Below are 16,178 nucleotides of genomic sequence, written 5' to 3'. Positions count from 1 at the left end.
CCAGCTGCTGGTTGGCTGGAAATGGCTTCAGTTTGACTTTTACTTTTGTGCTCAAAAACAATTCAGTGGATCAGCACTTTTCATAAAACAGTTTATAAGGTGGACATTCAGTTTATTCAGTCCAGATCAGAAAAGTCAGTTTTATGGTGAAACTAGAAAACAAAGACTTTCTTTAACTTTTATTTCCAAACATATCTTCATCAAAAAAATGTTGTGGCCCATAAAATATACTGCCAGCACTAAAATTAAGCAACTGGCTCAGCTTAAACACATACCCAGAATAATTTTCTTTTTACAGGCTACAGTATAAAAATGGCTTCAATTAAATTGTTTTGGAAAGTTTCAGAAGCGCAAAAAACAAATCTGTGTTCAAAAAGGCTACATCCTTTTTATCTGGAGCTGCTTTTTACCTTAATGAAAACTCAAATTGAATAAAACAATGATCTTACTGGGCTTCATGCAGAGTTGAACTTACTTGGCCTTGGACTTGGCAGCAGTGTGGTTCTAACGCTGGGGGCAGATGGCCTTCCTCTCAGGCGTCAGCTGTTTACAGGCACAGATGAGAGACTTACAATTGGACACTAAGTCAAACACACACACAGTTCTCAGAGGGAAAAACCACACGGTCAACACAAACTCCTGACAAGCTCCTGACTCCATGCTCCTTCTTCGCTGGAATTAAACAAACCAGTGAAGACACGTTTGTTTTCTCATAAAGTTTACATCCCTCTGTGAAGATATGAGTCAGTGCAGGTAGGTCAAAGGATATTTCTTCAATCTATATGTTCATTTCACACATTTACCTGTCAAAACTGCTCTTGAACCCTTGATTGTAAATAATCATACTGATATTACAGAGAAGTTTCCCTTTTTTGTTTTTCATGGTGGAATTTCACCAAATATTCAGAAATTAATAGAAAAAATTTTAAATTATATTTGCATTTTATCTTCTATCGTTAACACTTTTTCTTGTTACTGTATAGTCATCGGAAAGTGTTGTACAAAGGAATAGAGCTGACAGAAGAGTCACTGCTAAAGCTCCTCTAAGTCCATTTACTGAGTGTAGGGTCTGCCTGAACAGCTTTACAGTAATAAAAACTGGAGCTGAAGAGTCGTACTATCAGCCGAAAGAAAAAAAGTGTGTACATCTGACTTAATATGTCTGGTTTAATTGAGAGCGTTATGAATATTGCAGAGTGGTAAAGTGTGATTAAGTGGATATACTTGTACTTATTTTCATACCTTAAAATATATCAGTCTTCTGTTATTTAATTCAGAAACGTTGATAAATTTAGTTAACCCAGTCAAAATTACAGGTTATTAAATAATTATAGGTTGTTAAATGATAATGTATTTTTTGTTATAGGCATAATAAATATTTAATGCATTTATAATAAGGTTTTCATATGGGCTGCTGCTCTGCATAAGTGCTTTAACTTAATAATTGATAAAACATATCATTTTGAATGCAGGAGTCTGATTCTTTACTGTGGTTTTTTTATTATTATTATTTTTAATTTAATCTCCGAGCTTCCATCTCTGTCTGTCTGTGTTTTTATCATGTTGTCCAGTAAACAGATGACCAAAGCACATGCTCAGAACAATACATCTGAGCAGCGATGGCACTGAGTCATTTCCTCGTCTGCATCCTGTTCTTGAACACAACACAAACTTGGAGGGGACGCGCAGTTTCCCTCCCTGGTTCCTGGTTTGGGGAAAATGAACATGAAAAAAAAAAAAAAAAACATATCCTGTCATATATTTCTCCTAAAGAGCTACAACTAATGAGTCACCTGAAAACATGAATAAATGTCAAAGCGGAAGTGATATTTCTCCCCCCCCTGAGAGAAACTGCTATGATTTGTTACTCTTAGGTTGCATTCGCTGACTCTTGTGTCTTTTCTTTTTGCAGGTGCACAACAGGAAACATTTTAGTGCCTGCTTTGAATCCAGGAGCTTCCTCTTTCCTCGGACTCCACATTCAGGCCGTTCCAGTTTCTCTTCCCCAGTGAACCAAACAGATTCATGTCCGAAGCAGCTGCTGAGCACAGAATCCTCCAAGATGGCGGTCTCTTCACTCTACGTCACTGAGGAGCCAGGAGCTGGCTTAACTGAAGTAGATATCTGTACTTTTGAGATTAATCTGCGATATGAGGCGATCTCGTCTATTGTCTGCTCTGTTTGCCTTTCGTTTGGCCTCATCTACTGCTTTTTTGGTACGTATCCACAATGACGTAAAACCTCCATCCCTGGCGTCACAGTGACGACATGTAATAACATGCAACTGTTTGAAATTAATTCCTTTAAAACATTAGCTCACCTGGAGGTTTAAATCTTCGGCGTCAGGTGTTTGCAGGCTGCCAGGGGTTTAGTGTGGATAATCCCAAAGCTGGAGGAGGCAGATGGGAAGTTCTGTCTCTGAATTTGATCGAGGCAGCATCCATGAACCACCACCTGTTACTCTGAATGAAATCCTGCTGCTGTCAGCGTGCTAAAGCTGACAGCAGCTCATGTGGACTCAGTGGTTTTGTATTTGGGAACGTAAAAAATCTATTTGGATGCATCTGAAACAGATAAACTTCTGCCTGCTTTAACTGGGGGGAAATATGGAGTCAAAATCAGAACCCTGCTTCCTGAAACATGTGACACATTCTCCCACAGTGTGTTAGAGTCGCCTGTGATGACTTCTTTACGTAACTTCTGATGTTATCGTGTCACGTGTATCCAGTCCACATGGACACCAGAATGCCTGCTGTCAAATATGAACATAAATAAAACAAGCAGCGAGACACTCAGAACGATTTGCATCCTAACATGCAGCTCAAGTTTCTTATTGTCATTTATTTAGAGGATTCTGTTAGAAATTAAGGACATTTTTCTGAGTGTAGTTGCTCAAATAAACAACACGAAAAGATGCCAGTTTTTTTAAATTTGGCTCTTACTAAAAAAAATGTTATATATCTGAGTGGAAAAAATGGTTAGAAGTTGTTAAATGAGAGATGCTGCTACCCAGTAATACAGGGGTGTCCAATCCTGGTCCTGGAGGGCCACTATCCTGCATGTTTTCCTTGTTTCTCTTCTCCAACACACCTGATTCAGTGGTTAAATTACCTCTTCAAGTTCTGCAGAAGCCTGTTAATCACCGATTGATTCCAATCAGGTGTGTTGGAGCAGAGCAACAAGTAAAACCTGCAGGAAGGTGGCCCTCGAGGACCAGGATTGGACACCCCTGCAGTAATATCTAAAAAAATGAACAACTTGTAAAATAAAATGCACTTTAGCTGAATGTCATCTGCGTGTGCACAGCCAGCTTCTGTTGGTACTCCACTACAGATGTTTGTAGGCATTTATCATCAAAGAAAAAGCCGCCAGGAGTTTGACTGAGTTTTACTGAAGCTCAAGTCCTAATAATCTTATTTTCAGCCCCCTCGCTGAGACAGTTGTTACAGCAAAGCTGTCTTCTGTAGTATCACAATAAGAATTCCTGCAAACATATAAACAAACCAAATGATTCATTTGACTTGTTTAGGAATAGAAGGTGTCTCACTTTGTTTTAAAAGGGGTGATAAGAAATGAATTATTGTTATTACTATTGTTGTAACAATTTCTGTTCATTTTGACACCCTGCAGCTTAAAATGACTTTTGGTAGGAAATTCACAAAAAATGTGAGATATTTTCCCACGCAGAAGAATGGGATTTTGACTAAACAAGTGAGAAACCCCAGCCCTCTTTGTTGCTCTTTAACTCAACTATACGTCACAGTAGAAGCATCATTTAAAATGTAAATGGGTCAAAGAAAGCTGGACTTTACAGGACTTTAATTTTAACATCCTGAATACTTACTGCACAATCTCTGTTTAGGTTTTGTAACTTTTGGAGATTTTCATCTGACAAAGGTCTATGTTACACACTCACTCTTCAGCAGTTTAAACTGTCCCAAGTTTTGCAAACAAACTCTTCTTATGCCCACAACTTTTTTGTACATGTACAAATTATACACAACATGGATATTTTTGTTTTCTTTGACTCAGCGTATCTCTCAGTTTGCACTGTTTGAGTAAGGCTTGCATTTTGGTCTGTGTTTCTGCCTGCCTCTCTTAAAAGTGCAGTCAGGGAGTGAGAGACGCAGGTGTGTGGTTACCATGGTGGCACTGATGAGCCACTGGCAGCAGCTTTAACATTATTTTTTTATTTTATTATTGGTCCACTTCTTGTAAAGTTAGAATAATGAAGGCATTTCTTCTTATCTTTAACTTTCAAAAACTTGATGTTATAATTGTAGGCAATAGCCACGTTGGCATTCTGCAAAATGTCTTTAGAAAATTTCTATTTTGTTTTATTGTCACTCATGATGGGACTATTTTGTGCCTAAAAGTATGAATGGAGCTTCAGAAAATGTTGCAGATGATGCTGAATCTGTATGTACCAGATGAGGAGACATTTCCATCACAGTTTTCCTTCCTCTCCCCAGGATATCGCTGTTTTAAGGTGGTCATGTTCTTTTCGGGCTTCATGTTTGGCTCAGCAGCCGTGCTCCTGCTCTACCATAATGAGCCTAAACTTAACAGCCAGCTGAAAGTAGAGACCAAGGCGGGCATCGGTCTGGGTGTGGGAGTGCTGAGCGGACTGATGACCATGACGGTGTCCACCTTGGGACTCCTCCTCAGCGGCCTGCAGCTGGGAAGCCTGGTCTCCGTCTCCCTGCTGGTGATTATTGGACAGTTTTACAGCCTGTCGCCGGTGTGGGTGCCTCTCTGCGCCATACTGGCTGCCAGCATCTCCACCGCTGTGTTCATGCTGCAGTGGCAGAAACTTTTCAGCGTCATCTACACATCTGTGTTTGGAGCAACAGTCGCGATGCTGTGTGTGGACTACCTGCTGGGGACGTTCATGCTGCCTGATCAGGTGTACGATATGTTTTGTCAAGCCGCTCCTCGGCTGCTCTGCTGGTTCAACTGGGCGATCACTGGGATCTGTCCTGTTCTGAGTATCACAGGCGTGCTGGTGCAGTGGTGGCTGACTGCAAAGGGAGTCTCACACACGGAAAGTGAGTTTTGGTACATCAGTCTCTTGTTATGTGTAATGTTGTATTCATCTTTTAATTATACCGCCTTTGGCTGCTCCCCAGCTGCACATGAAAAACAGAAGAAACATCTGAAGCACAAATGTAGAGAATCAAGGAGAAGACCCCGACCATACCGCCAGCGCAGGCCTCCACCCCTGAAACGTTACGCTGGGGATGTCCTTGCACCGGTGAGTGACTGAATGAAAATGTAAAATGCAAGTCTTTGAATTTCTGAAAAAATAGAATCATGTTCAAGCATTGTCCTGTGTAGCAGATATTCAGTAAGGTAATGGTGTTTCTCTCACCTGATGGCCTTCCAGAGTTATCTCCAAAGACTCCAAGAGCATCAGATGGGAACAGGCTCCTCCACCAGCAGCGTCAGCACCATCACACACACTCTGATTGACTTTAACTATGAGACGGGCTCCATGGTGCCTCTGACTGCTGCTTCCCCCGTCTTTACAGTCTGAACAGACACAGCTGCGTCAAGAAGCTGGAAACAGCACAAACCTAAGAAACCTGTTGTGAGATCCTGTTGATTAAATATTGATTAACAATTGTTCAATTTCACAAAAGCTCTTCAAGCATTTCAACTCTTGGCTTGAATCCTGTCTTATTTTAGATGTGTGAACATCACTTCATTAGTTTTTTATAAGACAAACTGATGCAGCTTCGGCAATCATTAAGCTTATGATTGCAGTTTGTCTCTGTCTTCAAACTAGACAAACAAAATCCAACTGCATTAAACCTTTTTATTTTTTAAATTCTTTCCATTATAAAGAGAACTGTCCACTGGACTCATTCAGCTTATAGATTAAAGACATGTCTACATTTACTTGGTTTAATAAATACATACAGGAATGATGAGTGAAAATAAAAGGATATGGGATATGAGCAAATATTGTCTTACCTGTTGCAAATAGTTATTTTAATAACCTCAGTTTGGAGAAAAAGGGTTTAATTCTGACCGGACTGATGAGCTAACAGCTAATCTGAACACAGTCGAGACCAAAGTGGAACTCCAGTATATAAAATTTCACAGCCGTTCCTGTTTCATCTACCTTTACACCACCATCAGTTCCTCATGACATAGGTTTTTACAAAGAATTTTGTGGGAGGTTTTTGAAATTGGTTGTACCTCTTTCTGTGTAGCCTGGAGTCACTTTCAACAGGAATTTCTTAATAATTTTGTAAAATATTGGTGTAATGTCAAATTGAAGGTGGTGTAAAAAAAAATTAAATTGCAAGAATCACTCTAAAACTTTGAAGAGTGTTTTAAGATGGCAAAATCTGATTTGAAAGTGCATCAGCTCAGACTAGTTATTATTTGCCTACTTGTACTTTCTGAGATGGTCCACTTCCAAAGGAATTTTTCTCTCTTAGAACAACTCAGATCTGTAAAATTTTACAGCAGTTTGTGCAAAGATTATGATGTAAAGCTTTGCATCACCATATATTTTGCATTACACAGTTATTCTGGCAGAAATATTATGATATTCCTGCAGGAAGTGGCCCAGGATGCACTGGAAGTGCTATGTACTGCTGCTATTTGAATTTGAAAATAATCATAGAATTTTATGTAAAAATAGAAAAATGCATAGAAGATATGTGAAATTGATAGTGGTGTAAAGGTCTGTAAAATAGCACAACAGCAGTGACACAAACCACTAATAAAATGTTAAATTGGAGTTGTTTGAAGGTGGAAGAAATCCACTTTGTGTGCAAACAAGCTGTTGGTTCATAATTCCAGTCAAAACAAACCCTATTGCAAACTGAGGTTGTTCTAAGAGCTATCTATAACAGGTAAGATATTAATTATTCATAACCTTTCCACAGAACTGCACTTTAAAATGTTGTTGTAGAGGTTTTTTTATTGTTTATTTAAAAGTGAAGAAAAAACTCACCCTGGTTATGTTTTTGTTTGGTGTTTTAATATGCAAATACAAAACTACAAAGAATACATGAATATTTAAAAATAAATTGAGGGTTGAAATCTTTAATGGTTAACATAGAAAAAACAAAACAGATTCTGATCCAGTCCTCGGGAAGCTCACAGTTTGGAAATTGTTTTTGTGCTTTTTGTCTGAAGAAGAGTCTGTTGCTTTAGCAGCAGCTATCTGCTTTTTGTTTTGTTTTGTTTTTTTCTTTTTATGTCTGAGTAAGTCCAACATTTCCAATTATCATTCAAGAACTCAGGAACAAAAATGCCCATTTTATTTTTTAGAAGTACCAAACTTTCACTCTATTGTAACTGCAGAAAACCCATTTACCCACTTTGAAGAGAAATTATAATTGATCGTTTTTGATGCTGACTCGCTTTTACAATTCATTCATTCATTTATTTTTCAAGTAATAGAGACACAAATACACTCGAGGCTTTTTTCATTATATGTGGATCGAAAAGTGCAGCCAAGGTAGACGCAGACATTGGGAGTCTGATTTTTTCCTAACGGCCTCAGGATTCATCCAGAGAAACCTGCCAGCTGATCCAATCCGCCTGCATCAGGTCCGTCTGTTTACGTGTGTGAGGCAGACTTTCTCAGCAGGTAATCCTTATCCCTTAAAGACCCTGGATCCACCCACTGATTTCAGCTAAGCTGACCATCTGAGACACCTGCTCAGGTGAAAGTAGGATGGACAGCAGAGAAATCTGTGTGACCGTGTCAGACATGTTCTTTTATTTGATTAACTGATTTAAAACCACCATAGGATTAAAGTTTGCCAAAGCAGCTTACTTTATTTCCTGCTCCTGTTTTACAAAGTGTCCAGAAAATATATTTCTTATTGTTCACATAAACCACATTATAAATATGCATACACTAGTACAGTAAACATTCACCAGTTGCCTCAGTGTAACACATGGAAGTCTGCTACAGTCTACATAAAAGAATCTAATAAAGAGATCAATTAGTATTATTTGTCACATGTTTGATTATAAATGATCCACTGCTGCTACTGTTTTTTATGGTAATAAGCAACAGTCTGTGTTGATAGCTTTAAAGGTATATCTCTCAGAAACATGACAAACTATGAGTCAAGAGTTAAAAAAGGCAGATGTTAACCTTCACACCCACACTTCTCTCCTAACTGTGGTTAAACTGGATCATTGTGTGGCTCAGGTTAGTGTCGGGTCTCTGCTGTTCTCTGGTGGCTCAGTCATCACACTGCACCCAGTGTGAGGCGGTGTCCACAGGGTAGTTCTTCTCCACCGCCTGCAGCTTCTGGTTTACGCGCCAGTGCTGGCTGCCTTTAAACACGTAGACGTAACCATCAGTCCACGTTACAGCAGCATCAGCGCTGCTGGGGACCCCCTTAAAGAGCTCCTTGATAGGTCTGGGGTAAGAACGGAGGTTTGTCGGACTTATTTCATCCCAAGGCCAGTACCCTGAACCCTAAAATAAAAAAAGGAATTATTTTAAAATGAGGTAGATGTTCAGTCACAAAAAAATGTATAGAAATAAATCTATTTCTTACTTTAAAAAAGATCAGCTTTTTGCTTTTAGGATGGTAAAAGGCAGAGTCGATGTTTGCAGGGATGCTGGTCAAACGTTTGGGGAAGCCGCTGTCAAGTCTGAAGCCGTAGTACCTCCACACTTTGTCTCCTGTGAAGGGAACGCATGCTGGTGAGACACGTGGTATGAACACTGCAGCGACTGAAAAAGTTCTGAAAAAATGTAGAGATTTACATAAAAGCTTGCCAGCATCAATAATAGATCCACCTTTCAGAAAGTAGGACCTGCCAGTCCTCCGAGAGTAAACGGCTGCATCGAGGCTCCCCGGCAGCTCCCTCCACAGCGCAGAAACCACAGTGGGAGGGTTGTATCCTGAGCTGGACATCGTCCACACGTATTGTCCACTGAACATGTATGTTTTATCTGAAGGACCTGCAGGAGGGAAAGTACCAACAAAGTCACCTTCCTAAAAAAGGGAAACAAATGTTTTCTAAGGTAAAATATCAAAGGAAGCATGTTTCATTTCAGTCTGACAGTGTTAGACTCTGTACCCGACATCACTGCATCCAGAGAGGCCTTGCACGGATCTCTGGGAACTCCTTTTGGTACCACCTGGTTAGGATTTCTGGGCGGAAGACTCTTTGGCTTTCCTGATAAAAGGAACAACTACTGCATGTTGCATGAATAGTGCTTCAAAACAGAAACTTTTTTTTCCTGTGTGAAAACATTCCTGCATTATTTACCGTACAAAGCCTGGATCCCTTGAATGTCATCTGGATGTAGCTTGAAGTTGGAGCGATATCCGGCGTATATGGGTGCCATAAGTGCACTGTAGTACTGGGAATGGCCCAGGCCTAGAGCGTGGCCAATCTCATGAGCTGCCACAATCCTCAGATTGGAGCCGGAGCTCTTCCCCTCCGTCCACAGTTCATCCTCATCAAAGTGCACAAGACCTGACTCAGGGGCATCGGCATGGGCTAAAACATGACCTGTAGGCAGGAAAACACTTCTCACTGAATGATTCAGGATTATTTATTGATTACTGTGCTTAAGAGGTTTCTTTGTTGAAAGGGATAGTGTAATTATTTTTAAAGTGATGTTCTGTCAAACAGTTATCAGTAGTTAGTCTCTTATCAGCCGTGACATCAGTCATAGAGAAAGAGGCAAAAGTCTTTGTCCAGGCTAGGCTAATGGCTAGCCAGACTATCAAGGGCCCTTTTTTAAATAGTTTGTTCAGTCTTATAAAATAATTCTTTCTCAAAAGCAACATCTACACTTTTGCATGACACTGTTTAGTTTGTCACTGTTTTCTCCACCAAACTTCTGTGTTACTACACAAATGTATCTGTGTGAACCATAAATAGACCATAATAGTTATAAGCCGATGACGTTGAGGCTGTGAACTTATCAGGCCGCCAGGAGTCGAGTAAACCTTTGGACGTGTTGATCGGGCAGACTGATACAATCGCACAGCCTCGGTACCATCAGTATATACCTGATCTATCAATGCTTCAGCACACAAACATTTGCAGAGTAACACAAATGTTGTCCGGTTGAGAAAACAGCAACAAACTAAACCAAAGGGATTCATGCAAAAGTGTAGAGGTTTAATGTAGCATCCTTTCACACCGACCGGTATGTTGTTTTTGAGAAAGAGTTGTTGAGCCTGAAAAACAATGAACAACGTGGCTCGTCTGGATGAAGACTTTTGCCCTTTTCTTCATACTCTGTGCTCCATGATGATGCTGCTAAGGTACTAACTGCTGTTAACTCTTTAACAGAACATCACTTTAAAAGAAATATTAGACTATCCCTTTAAAGCACTTGGATAACAAGGTTGAGATGCCCTGCAGCGCTCATGTTGTTCTCGTACCTCGCCCATCGAAGGGCACGGGGCAGGACTTGTCTTTTCTGTGAAAGGAGATTTTGATGTCTGCTCGTCCTTGATGCAGCTCCCTAAACTGTAAAGGCGACACGTCGCTCCAGAACTTAAAGGCACTCTGGATGGCCTGACGCGTCTTTCCGTGACCCAGGTCAGGGGTGTAATTGTAGATGCGGTACGTCAGCATCTTCTTACGCCAGTAGCCTGTTCAGTGACAGCCAGAGTTAATATTTACAGTTTAAAGTGCAGTGATTGGAGGTTATGTAACAGAGCTACCCACCCATGACTCGATATTTGAGAGGCTGATTACTGAAAGAATCTTCCAGACCGCAGCGAGGTTTGCTCATCATTGTCAGCGTGGCTGAATCCAGTTTGCCCGACATCTGAATGTTGGCCACTTTCTGAAAAATTCTGAGGTGTACAGAAAATTAACTGTCTTTGATTGAAAGGAATCATGAGAAACAAATGATAGAAAGTACATTTATCATGGTCACCTCAGTGCATCTGTTATTTTCTCAGGTGGGTGGTTGAGATCTTTTCTGTCCAGTGAGATGTGCAGGTAGCCAAACTTCTTTAGATATGCCTAAAATGAAAGCAATCAGTGTAACAGTAGTGAAGAGCTTCTTCGTCTCTAAACCTTATATTTCATTTTTCTTTTAAATTCTGTTTTGGTTATAAATTATAGGAAATCTGAGGCAATATCATTCAAAAATAGTTTTGATCTATTTAGGGCCTTCTATAATGAAACAAGCAGGAACAAACTGTTTGCTATAGTTGAAAATAAAATGAACTTGTCTTTTTAATTTTAAAAAATATATATTTGATTTGCTAATTATTGTTTGCAATTAAAGTTAGTGTTAGTCATCCTGAAACAATAAAATCTAGCTGTTGTGGAGCTTTAATTATGTTCAAATCTGCATGATGAAATATAATGATTTAGCCATATGTGGACAATATTTCTACTCTTTACAAGCAAAATGGTGGACTTAACAGTAAAATACCAGCATCTGCAGTTGCCTGGGGTGATGGGATATATGGCTCTTTTCTGGGATCTGAATGATTTGGCTCAGATCACCAAAAAGAACCGACTCTTTTGGCTCCCAAACGGCTCTTCATTTAGTACTAAGACGAGCCGAATCAGAGCCGTTGGACCCATCACTAGTTGCCATAATTTACCGTAAAGAATAAATTATGAGAATTTATGTCAAAGTACTGTATATTTTTTTTAAAACTGTCAATTTCACATTTGAGAACAGTTAAAGCTACACTGTTATGAAAAAAGACGTATACCTTGTAAATCTGTTTATGGTAAATAACCTTTAAACGGCAGAAATATCATATATTTAATAACAGTCTTTAAGTTAAAAACATAAAAAATTAAATAGAAAAATGTAGTTGTTAAACATGTTAGGGTATTTAATTAAAAACTTCAAATTTACAGTCATTTGTGGGCAGCTGTAGTGGCCGGAGTTTTAACCTAAAAAAACATAATGACAGTATGAAACACGACAGTGTATGTTTTGAAAATGTAAATTTCACATTTGAGAATTTTTTTGCTGACATTAAATTATCATGAAAACAGTTTTTAAAAACTGCTTGTGGTTAATAACCTTTGGAGAAACAGAAATATTTGTGACGACAATGTTTTCTCTGTAAACTCAGTGCAAGTTTCTATTTTCGCTGTGGTTAAGGTTATATTTTCTCGGTTTTCTTACCACTGCTTCCCTGACGTCGTTGTTGCTCTGACCAATAGATGAGGCTGTTGTCAGCAAAACAAAAAGCACCATTAACTCCAATCTGCAGTCCATTTTCCGGTGCGAGTCTTTTTCCATTACTGAAGAAGTATCAGATTTAGATCCAAGAAAATGGGATGTTTTTTTTATATATCTCAAAGAACGTACAGCTGTTGTATCTTTCTAATCATAGCTGCAGCCATCCTTAGTCCTCCGGCACTGAAGCTGGCGTTTTAGTGCGGGGCATTGAGTTTTTATACCAAGTATTTGTCCCGGACGTGCCTCAAAACCGCACAATAAAACTTTGACAAGGAATGTAATGTGTGGACTGTCTTAAAAAAAAACAACCCTCAAACACATATTTCAGACTGCACAATCAGAACTGCCCCCACCACCATTTGGAGCTTTTTTGTCTTAAAATGTTTAAAATAACTTCCAAGAAATGTTTACAATAAAGAAAACAGATAAATTGGGATTTAAAACACTAAAAAAAAGGAAATCTACTGCCCACCAGTTAGGAAAAATGATGACCAACGAAGAGCTTTGAATTTGTGGTGGAAGAATCCCTTTTTTTGATACCAATGAAGTGGTTATACTTCACTCTTCGCATGTGTGTCAGAGAAATTCTGCTGCTGTCGCCCTGTTGTGATTTATATGTGAAAACTTTGAAGTTCCTTCAACAGAATCTTGAGCATTCTTTATTTTATAGTTACCACTCTCTGAAGAAAACAAGTAACCACATGTCCCCTATGGGACAACAGCGGCTAATTATAGTGTTCCTAATGTCAGAGCCCATAGAAGCAAAACCAGCGACGCCTCTGAGCAACCATTGCAACAAAATGTCTCAGACTGGAGACAGAGGACAACCTCTTTGTTTCAGTTTCATCACAGTAAATAATGTCTCATAAAAACTCAGAGGGGGGAGAGGCTTTGTTCTTGAAACATGGGCTCATGTTGAGGATCATGAACAGGACAGGCTCTGTTTTCTCTCCAACAGAGGTGTCCTGAGTCTGATACCTGTCAGCAGACTTCTTTAGCTCCTATAGACTGTTTGTCAACCTACAACTGATCTCACTGCTCATCAAGACCTGATTCCTTCTTTCAACTGGACTTGGGTCCGATTGAAAGATTCACCCAAGTCTTTGGGTGACTCCTTGCCTCAAGCGAAGGAGTTCAAGCATCTGGGAGTCTTTGCTCCAGCTGGTCGTGGTGAAGACGAAGCTGAGCTGAAAGGCAGAGCTTTCCGTTTTCTGGTCTGTCTACACTCCAACCCTCACCTGTGGTCATAAGATGTGGCTACAAGCTGCTAAAATGAGCTTCCTCTGTAGGGTGGTAGGGTGAGGAGCTCCTTGAGCCAGGAGGAGCTCAAAGTAGAGCCAGTGATCCTCCGAACGTAACTCTCCTGTGGCCTTCAGGTGGAACTGACACAAAGTCACAAGGGCTTCTCTAATTCTCTCTACCTCTCTCTATCTCTTTAGAGGGCTTCAGGAGGGTTAAAGCAGTCGGCTGAGGTGGTTCAGGCATGTCTGCTGGGTGTTGCCCTCCTGGGGTTTTGCAACAGGAGACCCTGAGGTAGACCCAGAACACTGGAGGGATTATATATCCTCTCAGTCATGGGAACGCCTCAGTATCCCCAAGGACAGAGCTGAAGTTTGTCACTGGAGAGAAGGATGTGTGGGTTTCCTGCTGGGCCTGACCACAGATACAAGGGAAAAAAAAGATAGAAGCATGGATGGATTAAATTAGAGCTAGTTTATATAAAAACAGACTATCCAATACATCATCTTCAATATAAATCCACGTTTCAGGAATAGTCTGCCTTCTCTCTGAGCTCCATATTTTACTGCAGCTTGTTTTCACCTCGAAAGTTATATTTCTGCACAAGTTTATACTGCAGTTAGTGCGTAATTAGTTCTCTTTTTACTTACTTATTTCATACACTGAATTTGTATTGTTTGGCATTCATTGAGGCAGCAAAGAAAGAATTTTAATGTATAGGGAAACATGCATGTGCATATGACAATGAATGGGTTAAGCTGAGTTATTTGGCATATAGCTGCCCATCCTGGTTCTGGTTCTGGTTCTGCTGGAGGGTTCTCCCTGTTCAGAGGGAGATGTTCCCCCCGCCTTGTGCTTGCTCAGGATGAGGAAATGCATTGAAGTGTAGATTTGTTGCAATTTAACTTTTTTTTTTGTGCCCGGAGATGCATTTTGTCCTGAATTGGCACAAAACAAATAAACTGAACTGAGCTAAATTTAACTGATGGTCAACTTCAACTCAGTAAAAAATCTGGAAAACCATTTTACTTTTGGAGGGATTATTTTGGAGGCTGTTCGTACTTTTCGCTGAACTAATTCTGATGAATAAAAGTGTATGCAGTTCTGTAATTAAAGCATTAAAGCCACAGTGTTAGGTGAATGGATGTTGTCTCATGTCGAGTTCAGAGCACTCTTTGGAAACTCTTTAACGGATACATTTCTGCAATGCTTTTCTATTCTTGTTGAACAGATTTTACAACACAAACCACACTCCGCCGTCTGCACACAATCAAACTCTGGTTATTTTATTCTTATGCACTAAGCGTGCAGACCACAGCTCGCACATCAAAAAAACGAAAAGAGAACCAATGCGAGGCTCAGTGCTTCATTAAAAGCACTTAGAAACAAGTATCATTTCATTAAGTCTTTGATTGTTTTACAGCTGTTTGGATCCCATTTCTATATTTTTTATTTTTTGAAGTGCTGCTAATCATTATTAGTTCTCGTCTTTCAGGAATTTTCCCTGCTGCACTTAAAATGGCCGTCATCAAACTACTTTAAAAAGAAAAACAGTCTAAATGCAGCTGTAATCTCCAACTATAGGCCCATTTCAAACTAACAATTTCTTTGCAAATACTAAAAAACTCATTACACTTAGAATAAAAATAGTTTTCAGTTTAACAATGTCAGATATTTATCAGTCTGGTTTTTGCTCTCACCACAGGACAAACTGCACACGCAAAGTTTGAAGGTTGAAGCAGTGGTGCTGTTTTATGTAATTATTCTGTATTTGCACTTTCATCTTGAGGTCCACGCAGTAAAATCTAATTCTGTCAGACCACCTACTATTTTTTCATAAAGTCAGGTAGCAAGGGCATTTTTTATCCCAGATTTGAGATTTTTTTTTTTTCACCAAAACTCTATAGTTGCATTTTTTTAAAGAGTAAGATTAGTGCTGATATTGCTTTTTTAAAGATTGTTGCAGTGTTGTCTGTTATTTGGCCAGTTGTGAAAAAGTACCCTAAGCTCGCCACTTCTGCTGTATGTTCTAATAATCATTTTTCTAACACTTTCAGCTGTAATTAGTTATTTCATGCTTCAGAGAAAGGTTATGTAACGCAATGATTGTGTGCACAGGAGAAGGCAGGACTTTAACCTTGACTCTGGCTCCAAAAATACAACATGGCAGCTTCTTCAAAACGGTTCCTGCTGGCTTCAAGTCCCAACAAGAGAAGACGGTCTACCTGAGACCTCCTCCTCTGTTTAAAGTTGGCTCTTCTCGTTTGATGTGGCTTCACTTCCCTTTCAGATCATCTTCTCTGTCTAAAATATGAACATTATGATCCTCAAAAGTGTCAAAACAGAGTTCTGTTCTGAAGAGCTGTATCCGTTGAGAAGTATCCTCCTGAAAGCTTAGACAGTGCTGAGGTTTGAAGGCGCTTCTGACAGAATAAACTAAACCCAACACCAGAAACCATCCTCCCAAAGCTGCTGTGTTGCACTCAGAAAAAGTCTTTTTCACTTAAATCAAACCGCTACAAACATTTAGCACAATCTATTTAAAAAGCACCAAACCTTAGCTCTACATAAAATACTCTTTCAGTTATTTTAGGACGAGCCTTGTTGACACACACACATATATATATATATATATATATATGTGTATATATAAAACCACATTTATTCTTTAAACACTATTCGGTTTCAGGATCTGGTGTTTCTTCTTAAAATTTTCATCCAACTTTCAAAACATGTCTTTTTCTGTGAACAAAAAAAAAGGAAGAGA

At 39.4% G+C, this 16,178-nt stretch overlaps 2 protein-coding genes across 2 annotated transcripts; one reads left to right on the top strand and one right to left on the bottom strand.

The window, feature by feature from the left end:
- Nucleotides 1-577: 577 nt before the first annotated feature.
- LOC108237621 (transmembrane protein 198) lies at nt 578-7,312 on the top strand. The gene is made up of 5 exons (XM_017419162.3): nt 578-753; nt 1,913-2,216; nt 4,473-5,048; nt 5,130-5,254; nt 5,387-7,312. The coding sequence occupies exons 2-5, from the start codon at nt 2,063-2,065 to the stop codon at nt 5,534-5,536; spliced, it is 1,005 nt and encodes a 334-aa protein (XP_017274651.1). The 5' UTR covers nt 578-753; nt 1,913-2,062; the 3' UTR covers nt 5,537-7,312.
- Nucleotides 7,188-12,374, bottom strand: LOC108237607 (matrix metalloproteinase-19). Its single transcript, XM_017419147.3, has 9 exons — nt 12,116-12,374; nt 10,895-10,983; nt 10,681-10,811; nt 10,392-10,604; nt 9,262-9,507; nt 9,070-9,168; nt 8,786-8,950; nt 8,541-8,668; nt 7,188-8,458 (listed from the first exon to the last, which is right to left on the bottom strand). Exons 1-9 carry the CDS (start codon nt 12,230-12,232, stop codon nt 8,219-8,221), a joined length of 1,428 nt encoding a protein of 475 aa, XP_017274636.1. The 5' UTR covers nt 12,233-12,374; the 3' UTR covers nt 7,188-8,218.
- Between the last annotated feature and the right edge of the window lie 3,804 nt (nt 12,375-16,178).

Source organism: Kryptolebias marmoratus, linkage group LG8 (genome assembly GCF_001649575.2).
Source record: "Kryptolebias marmoratus isolate JLee-2015 linkage group LG8, ASM164957v2, whole genome shotgun sequence".
NCBI lineage: Eukaryota > Metazoa > Chordata > Actinopteri > Cyprinodontiformes > Rivulidae > Kryptolebias > Kryptolebias marmoratus.
This window is presented reverse-complemented; position numbering and strand designations above follow the sequence as displayed.